General features: G+C 40.2%; 1 protein-coding gene across 1 annotated transcript; it reads left to right on the top strand.

Moving 5' to 3' along the window:
* On the top strand, positions 1–18053 carry rraga (Ras-related GTP binding A). Its single transcript, XM_078547150.1, has 9 exons — positions 1–159; positions 6830–6929; positions 7303–7369; positions 9001–9223; positions 9928–10023; positions 11466–11588; positions 15616–15707; positions 16315–16430; positions 17016–18053. Exons 1-9 carry the CDS (start codon positions 133–135, stop codon positions 17111–17113), a joined length of 942 nt encoding a protein of 313 aa, XP_078403276.1. The 5' UTR covers positions 1–132; the 3' UTR covers positions 17114–18053.
* Positions 18054–21216: the final 3163 nt, after the last annotated feature.

Below are 21216 nucleotides of genomic sequence, written 5' to 3'. Positions count from 1 at the left end.
GCTATGGAAATGATGTAAGTGAAGCGCGTGACTGCGGCCTGTAGTGATACCGAAGCCTGACAGCAGCGATTGGAAGGTGGAGGCAGCACAGGGAAAAACCTGGAATAAATCTGGACATTCTGCAGGCGGGGGATGCCGAGTACAGCTATGAAGAAAAAGGTAAAAACACAACCTTGCTCTGGGATATAGAGGGAGGTTAAGAAATGTTAGGACTGCGGGGTTACCAGGGCAACAGAATGGATTTACAGCCCTATAACCCCTTCCCCGCAGGGTGAGTATGAAATAAAGTCCTTCTCTTGTGCCACTTACCTGGGAGGTAACATTCCCTTCTCTAGGGCCATCCCAAACAGGGTAACTCCCTCCTCCCAGCTGTGATTTTTCATCAGGGCCATTTCTTTCACTGCCGCAACACAACCTGCCACCAAAATCGTCCCCTATACTTTTTTATCAGGTTGTGGTTGTACTTCTCCAATGCCCTCCCTTTTGCATTTTCGTTTTTGCTACCATTCAGAACCTACAAACTGATCATGACCTCACCTGCACTCAGGTTGGTAATGGGTACCTTTGCCACTGCTATCCTCGCCAAGCTTCGTGGGTTCTTTTGTTTTTGATTTTTATCCTAATTTCAAATGTTTACATATTTTTACCTTCCTGCACTCAGGTTGGTAATGGGTACCTTTGCCACTGCTATCCTCGCCAAGCTTCGTGGGTTCTTTTGTTTTTGATCTTTACCCTAATTTCAAATGTTTACATATTTTTACCTTGCTGAGTGACCTGCAGCCCCATGACTGTGTGCTCCCCAATGCTGATAGTTCTGTGAAGATTGTTTACTTACCTTGCTGCCCTCTGAAACTATTTCCGCCCCCCCCCCCCCCCCCCCACTCTGTCGCCCCCCCTTTCTCTTTCCCCCTGCCCTGTTAATTTTGAGAATAATATTTTTTGGGTGTCCTAAACAAAACGTGCTGATAGTGGTGAAGCTAAATGGAAGACCTTTTTGCAGCAGCAGTGTGCTTCAGTCATTTCCTGTTGAGCATAGGTTTGCAATTATTGAGGGGTGGGATGACACAATGATAAGACATCTCTTCTGTGACTTGACCCTTGGTTTTGGTGAAAAGAAAACAACTGGCACTTAGGAGAGAACAGAAAGAAATATTTTTTTAAAAATCAGATGAAGGAAAAATGCAGAAAAACAACAATGGGAAGTAATGAAAAGAGAAAACTTGGTATTATATAGTGCTTTTCGTAACCACGGAACAGCTCAAAGCGTTTTACAGTCAATGAAGTGTAGGCACTTTGTAATGTAGGAAATGCAGCAGTCAGCTTGCACACAGTAAGCTCCCAGAAACAGCAGTGTGATAATGACCAGATTTTTTTGTGTGATGTTGGTTGCAGAATAAACATTGACGAGGAAACCATGGGTAACAACCTTGTTCTTCTTTGAAATAAACTTTTACCTCCATCCGAGAGGGAAGATGAGGCCTTGGTTTAACATCTCATCTGAAAGATGGCACCTCTGACTGTACTGGATGAGATGTTTTCCTGGTCTGGTTTTGTGCTGAAGTCCTGGAGTGGGACTTGAACATCAAGTTATGTAGCTGACCTGCATATATCCGGGAATGCCCTGTACTTGACTTTTCTTAAGTTCTGATGCTCCCATCAAAGGCAGTGCAAGATGTGGCCCTCTATCTTACTACATAGGGCACAGAAACAGACCATTTGGCCCAGCCAATAAATGCCAGCATCTATGCTTCATTCGAGCCTTCTCCCATCTTTCCTCCTCCAAAGCTATCATAACCCTCTATCTCCTCCCTCCATATGCTTGACTAGCTTCCCCTTAAATGCATCTATCAAATTTATTCTTCCAGTAAGCACAGCTGGGAGTTGCAATAAAATAGGAAAAACTGCTTACTGGTTGTACGAACATATAAAATAGGAGCGGAAGTAGGCTATTTGGCCCCTCGAGCCTGCTCTGCCATTCAAAATGATCATGGCTATTCTGTTTGTGTTTTGAGTTCTACCTTCCCACTACCCCCATTAACCTTAGATTCTTGTTAGGCCAGGGAATCAACCTACTTCTGCCTTAAAAATATTCTGCGACCCTGCCTCCTCTGCTTTTTGAGGCAGAGTTCCAAAGTTGCACATCCATCTGAGAGAAAAAAAATTCTCATCTCTGCCCTATGAGGGTGACCCCTAATTTTAAAACCGTGTACCCTAGTTCTGGACTCGCCCACAAACGGAAACATCCTTCCCACGTCCACCTTGTCAAGACCATTCAGGATCTTTTATTTTTCAACCAAGCTACCCTCACTCTTCTAAGCTCCAGTGGAAACAAACCCAGCCTGTCCAACCTATCCTCATAAGACAACCTGTTCATTCCAGGTATCAATCTAGTAAACCTCCTTTGAACTGCCTCCAACGCATTTACGTCCTTCATTAAATAAGGAGACCAAAACTGCACACAGTATTTGAGATACGGTCTCACCAATGCCCTGTATAACTGAAGCATAATATCCTGAAATTTATGTTCAATTTCTCTCAGTAAAGGATAGCATTCTATTAGCCGCCTTGTTAACATGCTGTATCTGCATACTAACTTCTTGTGACTCAAGCATGAGAACGCCTAGGTCCCTCTGCACCTTGGAGTCCTGCAGTCGTTCTCCATTTAAATAATACTCTGCTTTTTTATTCTCCCTGCCATTTTTCCACATTATACTCCATCTGCCAGATTTTTGCCCGCTTACTCAACTTATCTGTATTCTTTTCAAACTCCTTATGCCTCCTTCACAACATACTTTCCTACCTACCTTTGCATCATCTGCAAATTTAGCTACTGTGCCTTTGTTCCCCTTATCTAAGTCGTTGATGTAAATTGTAAAAAGTTGAGGCCCCAGCACAGACCCCTACGGTACTCCCCTCATCACATCCTGACAATCAGAAAAAGACCCATTTATGCATACTGTTTTCTGAGAACCAGCCTATTTTCTATCCAGGCTAATATGTTACTCCTACACCATGAGGTTTTATTTTCTGCAATAGCCTTTGATGTGGCACCTTATCAAATGCTTTCTGGAAATCCAAGTACAGTACAGCTATAGGCTCCCCTCTATTTGCTGCACATGTTACTCCTTCAAAGAACTCTAATAAATTGGTTAAATATGATTTCCCTTTCATAAAACCATGCTGACCCTTCCTGATTACCTTGAGCTTTTTTGAGTGCCCAGCTATAACCTCTCTAATGATCGACTCTAATACCTTACCCATGGCCTATAGTTTCCTGTTTTCTGCCTCCCTCCCTTGAACGGAGGGGGTTATTTTTGCTGCTTTTCAGCCTGATGGAACCTATCCAGAGCCTAGGGAATTTTGGAAAATTAACACCAACGCATCTACTACCTCAATAGCCACCTCTTTTACTACCCTAGGGTCAGGTTCGTCTGGACCCGGAGACTTGTCAGCCCGCAGCTCCATCAGTTTGCTCAGTGCTGCTTCCCTAGTGACTGTGATTTCACCAAGTTCCCCTTTCCCTGTCAAATGTTAAGGAAACAATGAGGTGTGAGCATAAAATGAGGAAACCAGCTTTGTACGCTTAGAAAGCAGAAGGAGGAATTAAGCAGGAAAGAAATACTTTCTGCAAATGATTTTAAAAGCAACTGACCCAACTGAAAACAAGAAGTTGAATTTCCCTTTTATGTCCTCACCTCCCCTTCCATATGCTTTTTCTTTTCATATGAAAAGGGTAAAAGGCCAACCCTAACTGCAGTTGAAATATGCTGGGTGCTTTAATGTTTATTTACCTGACCAGTGTGGATTTTGTCTTGTGAAAGAAGTATAGATATTTTGTGGTTGTGCCCAAAGCACTTCTTTATATCCATTGTTGTTGATGTAATGCCCCCTTCCCTATAATTAACTTTAAAGATCATCTGTCCTATTAATAGCTGCATGTTGCTCCACTTAATCTCCTAGTCATTAGAAATTATTGTAGCAATACTGCGCAGGCCCATCAGATTCAAAGCTTCTTGTGTAATGGTGAGCTACCATCAGGTGTCTTCCACCTTCCTGATTCTATGCTTGCTGGTGTCCATTGGGAAAGTGATGTGAATTAGCCTGTTGCAGGTATTGTAATAGCAGCAGCAACATCTTCATCCCAAGGATTTTCACAGGAGTATTAATATAAGATTTGACACTGAGTCTCATAAGGCGATGTGACGGCTGTTGCCCAAAAGCGTCGTCAAAGCAGTGGCTTTTAAGGATGGTCTTAAAGGAAGAAGGAGAGGTTTAGAGAAGAAATTCAATTAAGAAGCAATATGAGACTAGTCCCCTTACCTAACTGCTATAATTCATGAGTAATTGACTTCTTAGACCCTCCACAATTTGTTTTTGCTCATGGGATGTGGGCATCATTGGCCAGCATTTATTTCTCGCCCCCAATTGCCCTTGAGAATTTTGGTGTCATCCTGAACAGCTGGAGACAATCTGGGGTAGGTACACCACAGTACTATGTGAAAGACAGTTCCAGGATTTTGACCTAATGACAGTGAAGGAGCAGTGATACATTTTCAAGTCAGGATGGTGTGTGACTTGGAGGAGAGTTTATAGGTGGTGGTGTTCCCATGTGTCTACTGACATTGTTCTTCTAGATGGTAGAGGCTGAGAGTTTAGAAGGTGCTTTTGAAGGAGCAACTGTTTAAGGTGGCGGATGGGTGCAATCAAGTGGGCTGCCTTGTCCTGGATGGTGTGTGTGGGTGTTGCACTCATCCAGGCAAGTGGAGAGTATTCCATCACACTCCTGACCTGTGTCTTGGAAGAGCATATAAAAGCAGTTCAGAGAAGTTTAACTAGGCTAATTCCTGGGATGAGGGGTTTGTCTTATGAGGAAAAGTTGGGCCTATACTGTTTGGAGTTTAGAAGAATGAGAGGTGATCTCATTGAAACATATAAGATTCTGAGGGGATTTGACAGGTTAGATGCTGACTTTTACTATTTATATTTATAGGGGGAGGCAATGGTGTAGTGGTATTGTCACTGGACTAATAATCCAGAGACCCAGGGTTCTTGGGACCCGGGTTTTAATCCAGCCACAGCAGATGGTGAAATTTGAATTCATTAAAAATCTGGAATTAAGACTAATAATGACCATGAAACCATTGTCGATTGTTGTAAAAACCCATCTGGTTCACTAATGTCTTTTAGGGAAGGAAATCTGTCATCCTTATCTGGTCTGGCCCACATGACTCCTGGCCCACAGCAATGTGGTTGACTCTTAAATGCCCTCTGAACAACCATCCATGCATTCGTGACCTCTGGACTTGACTATCCCAATGCTCTCCTGGTCAACTTACAACAAACATAAGAACATAAGAAATGGGAGGAGGATTAGGCCATTTGGCCCCTTGAGCCTGCTATTGGGGATGGGCAATAAATGCCCATAAATAACTATTTACTTGTCCTGGAACTAAGACCTCACTCTATATTTTTATAAACACATGTATAAATTAGCCTTGATTATATATATTTTTAAAAACTGGACAAAGGCTTTAAAATGACTGAAGCCATGACTGACTATGACCCAAACAAAAGGAACTCCCTGGCATGCAGAACAGCTTCCACCCTGTTTTCTCTGAAGTGACCTCTTGTGGGAGAATCTAGAACCAGGGGTCACTTTTTAAAAATAAGGGGTCGCCTATTTAAGACAGAGTTGGGAAGAATTTTTTTTCTGAGGGTCGTGAGCCCTTGGAACTCCCTTCTTCAGTAAGCAGAGGAAGCAGAGTCTTTGGATGTTTTCAGGACAGAGGTAGATAGATTCTTGATGAACAAAGGAGTGAAAGGTTATCAGAGTTTGGTGAGGAGTCACAGTCAGATCAGTCATGATCTTATTGAATGGTGGAGCAGGCTCAAAGGTCCGAGTGGCCTAATGCTGCTCCTAACTCATATTTGTATGTAGGATGTTTCCCCTTTTGGGGGAATCTAGAACTAGGAGGCTCAATTTCAAAATAAGGTCTTTCCCATTAAGATGGAGATGAAGAAGGAATATCTTCCGAGGGTCCAGCAAGCAGTGGCGGCCATTGAATATATTCAAGCCTGAGTTAGACATTTTTTTGATTAACAAGGAAGTAGAAGGTTATGGAGGAACAGACGGGAAAGTGGAGTTAAGGCCATTAAAGCCACAAACAGATCAGCCATGATCTTATTGAATGGCAGGCTCGAGGGGCCAAATGGCCTAATCCTCCTCCCATTTCTTATGTTCTTATGTTAGTTGTAAGCTGACCAGGAGAGCATTGGGATAGTCAAGTCCAGAGGTCACGAATGCATGGATGGTTGTTTCAGCAGTTTATGGGCTGAGGTTGGGAAAAATTATGGAGGTAGAAGTAGGCAGACTTTATGATGTAGAGGATATGGGGTAGGAAGCTCAGTTCAGGGTTAAATAGGATACCAAGGTTGCAAGCAGTCTGAGACAGTGTCCAGAAAGGGTTATGGAGTTGGACTACGGGGTGCCAGTGGCAGTGGGTTGGTTGTGGGTTATGAAGGTGGTATTGTGGTGTCAGTTGGTAGAGACAGTGCTTATGGAAGCTACTGCCATGTCTGTGGATGATATTGCCAAAGGCCAGCATGTACATGAAGATGCATACTTGTTGATGTTGCACTCAAATGGGAAATTTCCTCTTAACCATGTTAATGGACCCTGAAATGATTCAACCTTGCCTGAATATCCACCTGTTCTTCCAAGGATGTGAAAAAACAAATCTTTCCTGTCTATGTTGAAAGGCGGAGGGCCACATTCTCATGCTTATGCTGTTGAGTGTCATGTGCCATGATGTTGCTGTTCTCTCACTAGGTGCTGTTGATGGGAAAGAGTGGGTCTGGTAAGACCAGCATGAGATCCATTATCTTTGCAAACTACATAGCCAGGGACACACGGCGCCTTGCAGCTACAAGTAAGTACTGTGCACAATAGGAGTTTGGATTGAGAGGGCACCTTTAAGATGAAAACTGCATTTATTTTTTGCAGTGTTTTTAAGCACACAGTGGCTATGAAAAGTAATTCAATTGAAGAAAATGATTAAATTTTATACAGGCATTTTCTTTGAGATTGTTATTTACTATTCACTCTGATCTGCATTCTACACCTGTTGCAACATTTTAAAATTTAAGATCAGCCACATGTGACATATCTAGGACTTGTCAGTATAGAATGGCTTTTGCAGTAGCTAATATTAAGCCAGAAGGGCTCCATGATAAGAGTACTTTGTAGATAATATAGCATGATTATCATGTTGTGGAATCTGAAATATAATTTCTCTTTTATAGTTGATGTGGAACATTCACATGTCCGCTTCCTGGGAAACCTGGTCCTGAATCTATGGGACTGTGGTGGGTAGGTGTTTTATTATACAATCAATGATAGGAAATTAAGAGAGCATCTCTGCTCCATCTCTCTTTTCTTTCCCTTACCGATACCTAATTACATTTCACTACAATTTTGACAGAAGATCTGGAATTTATTTGGACATTTTAGATTAAAATGAACAAATATGGGAGTGTTCACATACTGGAGAATGTTGAGCTGCTGCACAATGAATTTGATAAATTATCACTTATGGACAGAATACCTACCTCCTTGCAAAAACAAATGGCAGTGCATACATTGCAACATTCTAAACACTAGAACCATTTTCTCCATAATTTGGTATGTATGTAATGGGTACCTGGAAATGAGACAGAGGCTGTTATTTAATCAGTGGGATTAGGATAGTTGATTTATATTGGAGCCCGAGAATGCCATTGTTCTGTTCAGTATTTTTGTGATGGCATTTGTGACGGACATTGGTAGTTGCTTGACATTTATGCCATTAGGTCATCAATGAAGGAAAAGTTAACATGCTAATTTCTCAGTTTATTAAGTGCTCAACTATAATAATCCAATCAACAGCCAATATGTTTTTTAAAATATGTAATTAATATTAACTTTAGCATCACAAAATTAAAATTTATAAATCATTCAGGTTCTGCAGTGGTGGTTTATGCCTTTAATTTACTAAAACTCTAAACTGGTTGGGGTCATACCTAGCAGAAAGGAAGATGGTTGTGGTTGTTGGAGGCCAATCATCTCAGATCCAAGACATTACTGCAGGAGATCCTCGGGGCTGTGTCTGAGGCCCAACCATCTTAAGCTACTACTTCAGTGATTTTCCTCCCATTGGAAGGTCAGAAGTGGGGATGTTCGTTGATGATTGCAGTGTTCCGTACCATTCATGATCCTCGTGCTGAAGCAGTCCATGTCCACATGCAGCAAGACCTGGACAACATTCAGACTTGAGCTGATAAGTAGCAATTAATATTCGTGCCAGACAATTAAATTCTTTCGTTGGAGATGGTAACCATTTTCCTTTGACATTCAATGGCATTACCATCACTGAAGCCCCCAATATCAACATCCTGGCAATTACCATTGATCAGAAACTGAATTGGACAATTTGTGGCTACAAGAGTAGGTCAGAGGCAGGAAATTCTGCAGTGAATAACTCACCTGATTCTGCAGAGCTCGTTCACCACCTACAAGGCACATGTCAGGAGCGTGGTGGAATGCTCTCCACTTGCCTGGATGAGTGCAGCTCCAATAAAGCTCGATGCCACTCAGAACAAAGCAACCTGCTTGATTGGCATATCACCCATGATCTTAAACATTCCATCCTTTCACCGGCACACAGTGCTAGGAGTGTCTAATCTATACAAGATGCACTGCAGCAACTCACCAGTCTCTTTCATCAGAACCGTTCAAACTCATTACCTCTGCTGTCTAGAAGGACAAGGGCAGCAGATGCATGGGCATACCACCACCTGCAAGAAACCTAATTCCATATTGACCAATTTCCTATTACTAAACAATCGCAGGTGGGAGGGGTGGATGAGAAAATCATTGTTTGCTTTATCCTTGATCTGTTATAGCTTGCTTTCCTTTAGACTAATGAAATGATCAATGGACATGTCTTTGTTTTTGAATCTCAGCCAGGACACTTTCATGGAAAACTACTTTACCAGTCAACGAGACAACATATTCCGCAATGTGGAAGTTCTTATATATGTTTTTGATGTTGAAAGTCGTGAATTGGAGAAAGATATGCACTACTACCAGTCATGTCTGGAGGCAATTCTTCAAAACTCTCCTGATGCCAAAATCTTTTGCCTTGTTCACAAGATGGATCTTGTGCAGGAGGATCAGCGTGACCTGGTAAGATGAGGCTAGTTGTCCATCTGGTAATGTTCTACTAAAGCAGGTTAAATTTTGTACCTTCTACAAATGAAAAGATTCACAACAATGGGTAGTGCAAGAACTTTGGGGCTTAGGTTTCAATTTACCATGTATTAATGAGATGAAAGCTTTTTTCTGACATTACAATGTCCTATGTGCAGCAACTTAATTCTTGGTGGGTGTAGACCCTCAGAACAGAATGTTCAAATGTAATTCAACCCAAATAGGATGTAAGCTGGTGGTCTCATTTACTTAGAAAGATAGCTGGTGTTTTGAAATGAAAAATACAGAGGAACACTTATAATTGGGTATTAAGCTCATTGTTAGGATAGTGAGAACCTCTCTGAATCAATCTCATGCTATCCTGACCTGAGAAGTACTTTAAAGCTGGAGCTCAAATGTTGGAAATGGGGAAAGTGTTTGATTCTTGTACTGATGTCCCTCAGGTTTTAAAACTTTAGTTTTTATTTTCTGAGATTAGTAGATTTGTATAAAGATTCAAAGTTGGTAATCCTATAGTTTTATAACATAGCCTGGCATTATAGTTGCTCAGTGTACATTTTACACTAATTCCTCAGCTAGGACAGAGAAATGATTAAAATTGACAGCTTCAGTTGATGAGCTAATGCTATGATTGAATTCTTCAAAGTCTGTCCGAACTTATTTTAATTTCTTGGTTATAGATTTTTAAGGAGCGTGAAGATGACTTGAGGCGCTTGTCCCGTCCTCTAGAATGTACCTGCTTTCGAACCTCCATCTGGGATGAGACCTTGTACAAAGTAAGATTGAGTTAAACTAATAAAAGTTGTCCACGTGGTTTGGGTTGTAAATTCTGTTTTGTTTTTTCTGTTCATTTTTAAAGAATCCCATCTTCCATCAGTCTGTGGTGTTACCCCATTTGTATTTCTTGAATTTGGACAAATACAAACTGATTTTTATGTAATAAAATATTTCAACAAACTCTAATGACAAGAGAAGGCTAAGAAGTGACCTGATAGAGAGGCCTTTAAAATCTATTGGCTAGACATAGAGAAGATGTTTCCAGTTGTAGAGGGTTCAGAAACTTGGGGTCATAAATATAAAATGGTAATAAATCCATTAGGGCGTTCAGGAAAGCCATCTATAACCAAAGTGTGGTAAGAATGTGGGATGTATTACCACAAGAAGTAATTGAGGCAAATAAAATGAGTGCGTTAAAGGGGAAGTTAAACAAGCATGGGAGGGAGAACATAAAGATATGCTGATGGATTAAATGAAGCGGGGTGGGAGGAAAACTGTGTGGAACATAAAAGTGATGTAGACTAAGTGGGTTGACTGGCCTGTTTCTGTGCTATAGACTTAATGTACTAATCAGAGGAGACAGCATAGAGTATAAAAGAAAAACTTGCCAATTTGCACATTTGAAAGAGTTGTAAAACATGACCTTGCTGAAATCATTCAGTTATGCCTCATAAGTGAGCACACCTCTGCCTGTAATGAAGTGAAACATTGCTTTCTCTACCACTACCCTAACTGCTATATTCGTGCACTTTTGTGACGTGTAACTGGACTGCTGTGAAATTAACTGGAAGTAGCTCTACATGCTTGGAAGAAGTCCATGGTTACTGTATAGAATTTGTCTGGCCAGTAAAGCAGTTGTGGAATGGTGATGGAGAGCAGAGTTGAGTTACATTCTTAAGGCTCTGTGGATGAGCTGCATTTGGACTGCAACTGTCAAAATGTTCATGTGCTACCTTCTTTCACATCAGATGAAACCTTGAATTTTATTTAAAACACTTCCCTTTTAGTGGGCAAATGTCTGATTTTAGATGCGGTGGTGGTAATATTGCTACAGTTAGCCTCTCTGGAAAGAGAAATAATTATCAAAGGTTCTTGCTCCTCATCAACCCAAAGACTCCTACTGGAAAGTGTGTGTGGATGTCCTGTAAAGGACTTGATTTGAACAGACTTTGGATGTGTAATTGGCTACGGGCCTGCGTTCAGCATCTTCTCGAGGACAAAAGGGGAAAAATTGTTGACACACACAACTCTACAACACCATCAAATCACATGTGTTGTCATGTTTATGAAGATCAGTATATTTGCTAGCAGGTAGATAGTTGCATTAATATCTTAAATGCAATAAAAATCTATTCCTAAATAACTATTTATTCCAAATGATGGAAGTATTTTCATCAAGCCTTTAGAGTTTTCCACTGCTCATGAGATCTGCTTCATTTAGGCTTGGTCAAGCATTGTGTACCAGCTGATCCCCAATGTACAACAACTGGAAACCAACCTGAGGAACTTTGCTCAGATTATTGAAGCTGATGAGGTGCTACTGTTTGAAAGGGCCACGTTCCTAGTAAGTGCTGTGGATTTTCTTCCTTCTCATCTAATGGTGTTGATTTATGATATGTCACTCCTAATGTGTTGGTTGTGTCCTCATAGCTTAAGTGATCATTCTTCATGTATGAGCCTGGAGAATGATTGTTAGTGGGCTATTTGACTATGGAGTCAAACAACCATGTTAGGCTTTGAGCTCATGTTCTCTGGCTCAGTCTCAGTTGTTAGCCTAGTAACATAACTACTATTCCACCATATCCAGTTTAGTGAATTTATCTTTACACCTGTTTTCAATTTAGCTAATTCAGACTTTTGGGTGTAATAACTTTAAGTTGAGCATTCCTCATGAAGTCATCTTTTAGTCATGATTTGATAGAAATCTCTTAACTTTAGTTGAAGGATTTTAACCTGGTGACACATTTCACATGATTGGAGAGAGCTGGATCCACAATAAAAGATTTAAAAGGAGAGTCCTGGGAGAGGAGTGCAGCAGTGTAAAAGGAGAGGCCTTGGAACAAAGCAGTATAATAGGGGAAGAGCGGAGCAGCACTGATCTCTTTTTGGGCTGAGTCAAACTGAGCAGGAGGGATAAAGTGTTAAAGAGAAGATTGTTTGGGCGCAGTTGATGTACATTCCCACAGAAGGCTAACAAAGCCAGAGCTCCTCTGGATGGCGAAAGAGAAAGATGAAGCAGGAAAAGTGTGTATGATAGATGTCAGGTTGATAATGCAAGTGAGAACCAGACTGAATATAAAGTTTAGAGGAGTGAAGAAAATCAGGAGCAAGGAGTAAGAGAAGAGACTGACAGAGAACATGAAAGGAAATCCATAAGTCTTCTATAGCCATATAAATAGTAAAACGGTTGTAAAAGGAGGAGTGGGGCCAATTAGGGACCAAAAAGGGGATTTGCACATGGAGGCAGAAAGTATGGCTGAGGTACTAAATAAGTACTTTGGTAGCATTTCTCTTTTGGTAAAGGCAGATACAAAGCCTTATTGAAAGAGGAGGTAGCTAAGAAGCTGGGTGAGCTAAAAATTGATGGAAAGGTATTAGGAAAGCTGGCCGGCCATAAGTCACCAACTGCATCTGAAGATAACTGAGAAGTAAGGGTGGAAATTGCAGAAGCACTGATCTTCCAATCCTCCTTTGATGCAGGGATAGTGTCAGAGGTCTACAGAATTACAAAAGTTGCACCCTTGTTCAAAAATGGGTGTAAGCATAAACCCAGCAACTACAGGTCAGTCAGTTTAACCTCAATGTTGGGAAAGCTTTCAAACAATAACCTGGGACGAAATTAACAGCCACTTGGACAAGTGATAATGGAAAGCCAGCACGGATTTGTTACAGTCAAATCATGTTTAACCAACTTGATTTGAGTATTTTTGATAGGTAACGGAGGGTGGATGAGGTTAATGTGGTTGTTTTGGTATATAAGGACTTCCAAAAGGCATTTCATGAAGTGCCATATAACAGTCTTGTCAGTAAAGCTAGAGCCCATGGAACAAAAGGGACTGTGGAAGCATGGTTATGATGTTGGCTGAGTGACAGGGAGCACAGTAGTGGTGAACAGGTTTTTTTTGAACTGGAGGAAAGTATGGTATATACTCATGTAAAAGTCAACTTTTTGAGCCCAAACTTTTAGGCAAAAAGTAGGGGCTCGACTTATACACAAGTAATGTTTTCAAGGGATTTGAAGTCCATGCATGCCCTTGGGTATGACTATGTACTTTGGGACTTTCGCTTTGCTGCTTTTTCATGTCAGGGCCAATGGAGGGTGCATGACCCAATCTGTGCCATTTGGAGTGGCCTGTTCTGCTGCCCAAGACACACTCCCGCTCGCAGCTCCTTTCGCTCAACTCCTCCCTCTCGCTGCCTCACTCCTTAGCCTTCGCACACGGGAGAGAAAGCGGCAAGTGGGAGGTTGGAAGAGAGAGAGTCGGCCTATGGAGGGAGAGTGTCGACCTGCGGGAGAGGCAGCAAGTGGGTGGTAAGTGGGAGAGTTAGGATTTTTTGGTCAGATCTTGGGAGTCAAATTTAAAAAATATTGGCTATGACTCGAGTATATATGATATATAGTGCAGTTACCCATGGATCAGTACTAGAATCACTGCTTTTCTTGATTTATATTGATAACCTTGGCTTGGATGGGCAGGGCACAATTTCAAAATTTGGAGATGACACAGTTTGGTAGTACAGTGAACTGAGAAGGATAGTGATGGGCTTCCAGAGCACATAGGCTGGTGGAATGGGTGGACATTTGGCAGATGAAATTTGATGCAGGAAACTGTGACGTGATAGATTTGGGTAGGAAGAGCAAGGAGAGGCAATATAAAATAAAGGGTACAATTATAAAGGGGCCACATGAGCAGAGAGATGTGGGGTTATATATGCACAAATCATTGAAGTAGTTGGGACAAGTTGACAAACTGACTGATAAGGCGCACAGAATCTTGGTCTTTATAGAGAGAGGCATAGAGTACAAAAGCAAGAAAGTTATGGTGAACCTTTATAAAACACTGGTTCAGTCTCAACTTGGGTATTGTCCCCAATTCTGGACACTGCATTTCAGAAGAGGTGTGAAGGAATTGTAGAGGGTGCAGCAAGGATTTATGAGCATTGTTTCAAGGATGGAGGGACTTTAGTTAGGAAGATTTATTGTAGGAACTGGGGCTGCTCTCTTTGGAGGAAAGGTTAAGAGGACATTTAATGGAGGTGTTCAAAATCATGAGATCTGACCAGAATTAATAGCAAGAAACTTCCCATGGATTGTAAGGTTGAGAATTTGAGAGCACAGATTGGCTCTTTTGCTGATCATTTTCAAAGACAACATGAGGAAAACTTTTTTACGCAGCAAGTGGATCCGGATCTGGAATGCACTGTATGACAGCTGTTAGAGGAAGATTCAGTTGTGGCTTTCAAAAAGGAATTGGACACTTACCTGAAGAGAATATCTACAGGGTTCCAGGAAAAGGGCAGGGGAGTGGGACTAGGTGAGTGCTCTTGCAGAGTACTGGCACAATATGATTGGTGGTGACCTCCTGTGCTGTAACCATTCTATAATTCCATGAAAAGGACAAACTAGTCGCGAAATAGGCCCTGATCTTGGTCTTGATCCTTTAACACAGTGGGTTTGATGTTTTTACAATATTTGCAAATTTTCTTGGATGCAAGTACACTAACATTGTTATATTAAGATTGGATAGCGCTTGCAGATAAATTATCATCCTAATAACATTTGGATAGCATTGCTCACTGGGGTGAGCATTTTTTTGAGTGTGCCTGTGTGTATTTGTTGACATTTTAGTAATAGCTTTTTAGATGCCAGCCTGACAGTATGTTGTTGGGCCAGGAAACTTTTCTTTTGCTTTGGGTGAAGAAATAGCTGATGTCAGAATTCAGTTAGACTTACAGATGCCTAATCCTTGCACTTAAATCTTGAGGAATAAAAAAGCTTGAGTGGAATGTAAAAGTTTTCATCTGCGGGGCGTCTGCCTAATTTCTGTTGTTTCTAACAGAGCTGACTGCCCGCGTGTACAAATCCTGAAGCTTACAAAGACCTTGTGCTGCAAAGATTCTAAATCGGCTTCAAATCTCAACATGTGGGAAATGAATAGTTTATTTGCTAGTGAACCATATCCTTCCCAGTACCATATGCTATAATTCCTTGTTGCTTGTTGAACAATTCCTTAGTTTCATTTGCTTTTCACATGTTTTCTCACCCCCCCCCCCCCCCCCCCCCCGGTGCAAATGGAGCTAAATGCATCATACTCAGTGGATGTCACTTTTTTACAAATATTACTGCACGGTGAAAACATGGGGAAATGTGTGAATTCATTTTTATATTTATAAGTAACAATATTTTAGTTATTGCTGACAGTCCCATTTTATTCATTCTGCTGTTTGTTATTTATTTCAGTACATTAACTGGATATGGTGTATTTGGCAATGTTACCTTTTAAATTAATTGTTTTGATCTCGATTCTTATGTATGTCCATGGGCAGCAGTGAGCGACTCTGACAATGAAGCGTTTTATTTTTCTTTTTAGGTAATCTCTCACTATCAGTGTAAAGAACAGAGAGATGCACACAGATTTGAAAAAATCAGCAATATTATTAAACAATTTAAGCTAAGCTGCAGGTAAATCACTTTTTTTTTTGCCTGAGGTGCTGAAATGTTTGTGTTCATCAAAATGAGAGATATTAGTGTTAGGCCTTAAGCACAGCCTGTTTGTCAGTATAGAGCATTCCTAAATCGGGTAGGGCACGGATCAGATGCAGGATAACCCTTCACAATGTGGCTTACTTTTAACCTCTCAAAAACCTGCCCTGCCACATCAGTGTAACCTTTCTATTTTCTGCACCAGCTATCTTTATACCTTCTGTGTGTGTTTCTATCAAATTAAGATTGAATATGGATTTTTTTTCCTGTCTAGGAACTATTAAAATGCTGCAATTAAGATTGAATGTGGATTTTGTTTTCTGTTTAGGAACTTTTAAAACGTTACAGCTAAAACTGTAAACCATATTCTGACTTAACAAGAATTCACAATAGCATCTTGAACCTGGCCTTGATTAGTTATTGGGTCCCGGGACTCACTGTCCAAAGCCAATGTTTTGGCAGGACTTTGTTTGATAGACGCCTTCTGGTCATGTGAAATTGGGTGATGCTTGCTGAGTTATTGTGTTCATTGTCCTTGGTATTGGAGCATTTAACTAATATGTTTTGCATGCTTCTCTTTCTGTAGTAAATTGGCTGCATCTTTCCAAAGTATGGAAGTTAGGAACTCCAATTTTGCAGCATTCATTGATGTCTTCACATCGAACACGTATGTGATGGTAATCATGTCCGATCCCTCTATACGTAAGTAGCCAAAATTCTTTCCAGTTTGTTCCACTTACTTCGTAAAGTTATTAAATCGTCTTGATCTTCCTTTATTTGCCATAAGTGACACAAAACCATATTTGTTTGTAACCAGTTTGTATGACTAATGTAATCAACAATGACGTATGAGCTGCAACTTCACGCAAAAATAAAAGGCCTTGAACAGATGTACATTTATATAAATGTCCTGGTTTTCTTGCAGTTTATTTGCCTATACTAAGATTTGAAAATAAATGCTGGGGTTCAGGAAATCGACATGAGGTGTTGGAAGAAATCTTTGACTAGGGGATGGATGATACAGAGATGGAAATAGGTGTCTTTGTGATGTTATGGGGCTAGAAGCTCAGCTTAGGATCAAATAGGATGGCTATCAGAGAAATAAGATTACAGTGGTGATAAAATTAAGAAAATTTATGCCTTCAGTTGAGGAAGTGACCTTTCCACCCATCACATTATCGCTGCAACTAATACTGTATCCCCTGATTTTAATGATTCCATGTGTGATTTAACTTCCAGTTTTTCAAGTATTGAATTAATAACTCTTTTCTTCTAAACTCTTTTCAGCTTCAGCAGCTACACTTATCAATATTCGTAATGCCAGGAAACACTTTGAGAAGCTGGAGAGAGTAGATGGTCCCAAACACAGTCTTTTGGTGCGCTGAAGGGCAACTTTATTATAGACTGGATATCAGATGGGTGTATGATGAATTGATATTTCTTGATATAATTCTTTATATCGTGTCTGTTTTTTGAGTAATTTGCTGCAGTTGTCACATTTTTTGTGACCTTGAGCATCTAGTCACGTAATTCGTGTCATCTCCTGAAAGCAGCAGGACCTCTTTATTCCAGACTCTGCTCCAAAACTCTTGCCATGAAACATTTTATCTGATCTCGGTAGATGTCCCATTTTTATGGTAATCCATGCAAGAGCTGAAACCTTTAGAGAAGCATTCTGTGGGAGTCTGTAATAACAAGGCTTTTGACTTTACATTCTGCATGTAAAATATACTATCTTTCTCTTTCTGACTTGACAATCTAACTTTTTTTTTTGCAACCTACAAAAAAATGGCATTATGATCATACGTACCTGTGAAAATCCTGTCCAAGAGGAAGTAATATCTCTACTTATAAAGAGGATGTCAATATATTCACTTCCTGTAATAATCCAGTGTTAGTGCTGGAATGAATGACATGGCTACTCCCACACACTCCCCCTAAAAATTGAGTTTGTGTTTCAGTAATACGATGTAGAAATGTATACGTTTTACCTATTCTATTTTTCTTGAACCTTCCAAGATCATGGCACTTATTTTTAGGAAGTTGAATTATAGATGGTCCATTGTTAGACTTTTGCATCATTGCACATTCTCCTCTTCCCATAAATGAATTTGTTTTTGCTGTGTCGGTATGAACTAGTGAGACTTTGCCTTTTTTTCTCTCCCCTCTCTCATCCTCCGAGATGGGAGAAGCCGTGGCCAGTCTTCCTGGGCTGCTCTTGCACAGTTCCCAACATTTGGTGGGTCAATGTAAGGGAGTGGATTCTCTGCCTGTTCCCTGTTAAAATAATGCAAAGAATTTAATAAAATCTATTTCAATATTGAATCATGTTTTTTTGAACTATTTGGGTTACTCTGCAGTTAATTTATTGGTAGCTCTTTCCAAAACTACACCTTTGAGTTGATGAAAAGGTTATGTGCAATTTTTTTCAAATGATTAAAGTATTTGTTTCTGACTTACTTTAAGCCAAAATATTAATAGATTGTTTAACACATGTGATATAGGTATTTTGTTTGCAAATCTCACAGGATTGGTTCTCTGTTCCCCCAGCTGCACCTGATAGTGATAGTGTCAGTTGTGGTCTGTTGCATTTTCTCTTGTCTGCCCCAGCATATAACTTAAAGCAAAAAATGATCTAAATAAAAACAAAAAAAACCTTTAACCTATATAATCAGTAAGAGTGAATAAGTGTTTTTTTTACCATATATGTCTCTGTTCACTCTAGGTTTAATTTTTCAAATACTGTATGTTTTTCTTGGTGTAAACTGGTGAGGAGGATGTTATTTTGGTTGGCAGTTTGTAATTTTATAATGTTCTTGCGCTGAAACCATGTCAGAGAGCCAAGAGTTTGTGATGACCTTTATTTCAAAACTACCAAGTACATTTGTCACTTTAAGAGAACTTTTTAAACCCTAAATTGATTGAATTAAAACACATTGAACTTCTTAAGAGTTCACTTCTAAGCACAAATGCCTACTGTACATGCAATGAGAATTGTTTGTGGATTACTGGGTGCAGAATGTTCCTATTACAGTGTACCATTTTCCAGATGTTTCTACAATGACAATGTTTCAAAAGCTGCAAGAGACATTGAACTCAGTGACATTTGGCAATACTCTAAAAAGGGTCAGATGATCTAATTGCAGCATCCTTGCACATTCCCCTTCAAATCCCACTTGACAGTATTACACATGCCACATAGCTTAACATAAATATTGGCTAATACAGTTATTTTCTGATGCACGCATTGGTTTTAGTTGGGGGGACAGAGATTTGGGTGAGAACAGGGGAAATGGTATGCTCACATTTCAGTACTGCAAATGTGAGTAGTTAATTTCTCCAATATGGCTACAGGATGTTCTTTTGTTTAAAGCATATATGGTAAATTTCTGCCATTGTTTGTTAAACATCTGCATTTCTTTATATCTTAATAAAGTAATATAGAAGTAGTGTGTGGCATTCCCTTGATGTGTTACTTTGACTAGCTTGACATCCAAGTTCCCAAGATTGTAGGTGGTCTGCTGCATTTGTTCTCCATTCCACATAGAGCATTATATTGGCTTACTGTGCTTGGACAGAATAGCTTGGATCATTCAAACATACTTGGGAGCCTGGAATTGCATGACGTGCTAGAATGATGCAATGTGGTTAATAGCAATTACCTCTAAAATGGAGGACAATCAAATATCAGTTTCTGAAGCCAATTCACCACTAATGCTGCCACTCCCTTTCCCAGAATCATGATATAGGGCTCCTCTTGTCCACACCTTCCACACTGCCAGCCTCTGTACTCACTGGATCATCTGCCATTGTACCATCTCCAGCTTGATGTCACCACCAATCATATCTTCCCCTCCATGCCCCTTGGTGCACCTCTCGGTCACCCCCAACACACCACTCCCTTTCCAATGCTATTTTTCCATGCAAGTGTAGGAGATACAAAACCTGCCCTTTTTACCATCTCACTTCCACTGTTCAAGGCCCCAAACAATTCTTCCAGGTGATACCGTGATTTACTTGTATTTTCAATTTCATATACAGATTGGTGACTGCTTTGCAGGACACCTTCGTTCAGTCTGGAAGCATAACCCTGAGCTCCCCATAGCCTGTGATTTTAATTCTCCACCTTGCTCCTACCCTAACCTTTCTGTCCTCCTGCAGTGATCCAATGAAGTTCAATGCAAGCTCAAAGCAGCACCTCATCTTTGAATTGGGAATTTCACGACCTTCCAGACTCAACATTGAGTTCAACAATTTTAGATTATAACTTTTGCCTCCATTTTGGTTCACTTTTGGTTTGTTGGGTTTTTCCTTTCTTGTTTCTCTCCAATTTCTATTGCTTTTGGATGGCAGCTATTTGGGATCCTGTCATTTGTGCCTCCTCTGGACACTTGTTTTGTTACTTGTCCCATTACCACACTCTTTCGCCTTTCACCATGAAAACTTTTGTCACTTAATATCTCCTCTGCTTTACCCTATTACAGATTTTGTTCTTTTTACTGTTCTCCCTCGTTCAAAACATATTACATTTCTAACTTTTCCTAGTCCTGATGAAAGGTCACAGACCTGAAATGTTAACTGTTTCTCTCTCGTTAAATGCTACTTGACTTGCTGAAAATGGGAGAGAGGGTGGCATAATGGTGATGCTCCTGGACTAGTAATTGGAGGCCTAGGCTATTGCTCTGGGATATGGGTTGATATCCCATCATGGCAGCTGGTGGAATTTAAATTCAATTTAAAATCTGGAATTGAAAGCTGGTCTCAGTAATGATGACCATGAAACTATCATCGATTGTCGTAAAAACCCACCTGGTTCTCTAATGTCCTTTAGGTAAGGAAATCTTCTGTCCTTATCTGGTCTGCCCTACATGTGACTCCAGATCCACAGCAATGTGGTTGACTCTTACACTGGTTAGGAAATGGGATAGCTCCATACCCACGTAGGAAGATTGGATCAAAAAGCCTATGAATGATTTTCTCCAATAATCGATGATGGTTTCATGGTCATCATTACTGAGACCAGCTTTCAATTCCAGATTTTAAATTGAATTTAAATTCCAGAAACAGCTGAAATTTGGTGCAAGTGGAATTCCATAAGTAGAAGTGTTAAAGTGAAATTTAGTTTTAATTTTTGGAATTTAACTTGGTTTCTTTTTAAAAAGTTATGTAGGTTAATATAAACTGCTTATCAATGGCAGTTAGATGTCAATAAGATGCAAATTACTGTGAGCACTTGACTTGATTGTGGCTCGAAACGTATATAAAAGTTAAAGGTATCTGATGCGCAGTGTTGGGAATTTGTTGAAAGAGGGGAGGTGCTACTTTTTGCCTTCAATACGTGTGGTTTTTGTAACAGAAGTACTAAATCTACCTAAAGTTAAACTAGGTCAAGTGGTTATAAGACAAACCTATAAGCTAAATTGATTAAATACATGGACAAATTAATCAAATAAATAAAATAGAGTTTATAGGATGGAACTGCAGCTGG

Source organism: Cetorhinus maximus, chromosome 8 (assembly GCF_964194155.1).
Source record: "Cetorhinus maximus chromosome 8, sCetMax3.hap1.1, whole genome shotgun sequence".
Lineage (NCBI taxonomy): Eukaryota > Metazoa > Chordata > Chondrichthyes > Lamniformes > Cetorhinidae > Cetorhinus > Cetorhinus maximus.
The sequence above is the reverse complement of the archived record's forward strand: the minus strand, read 5'-3'. Positions and strand labels throughout refer to the sequence as shown.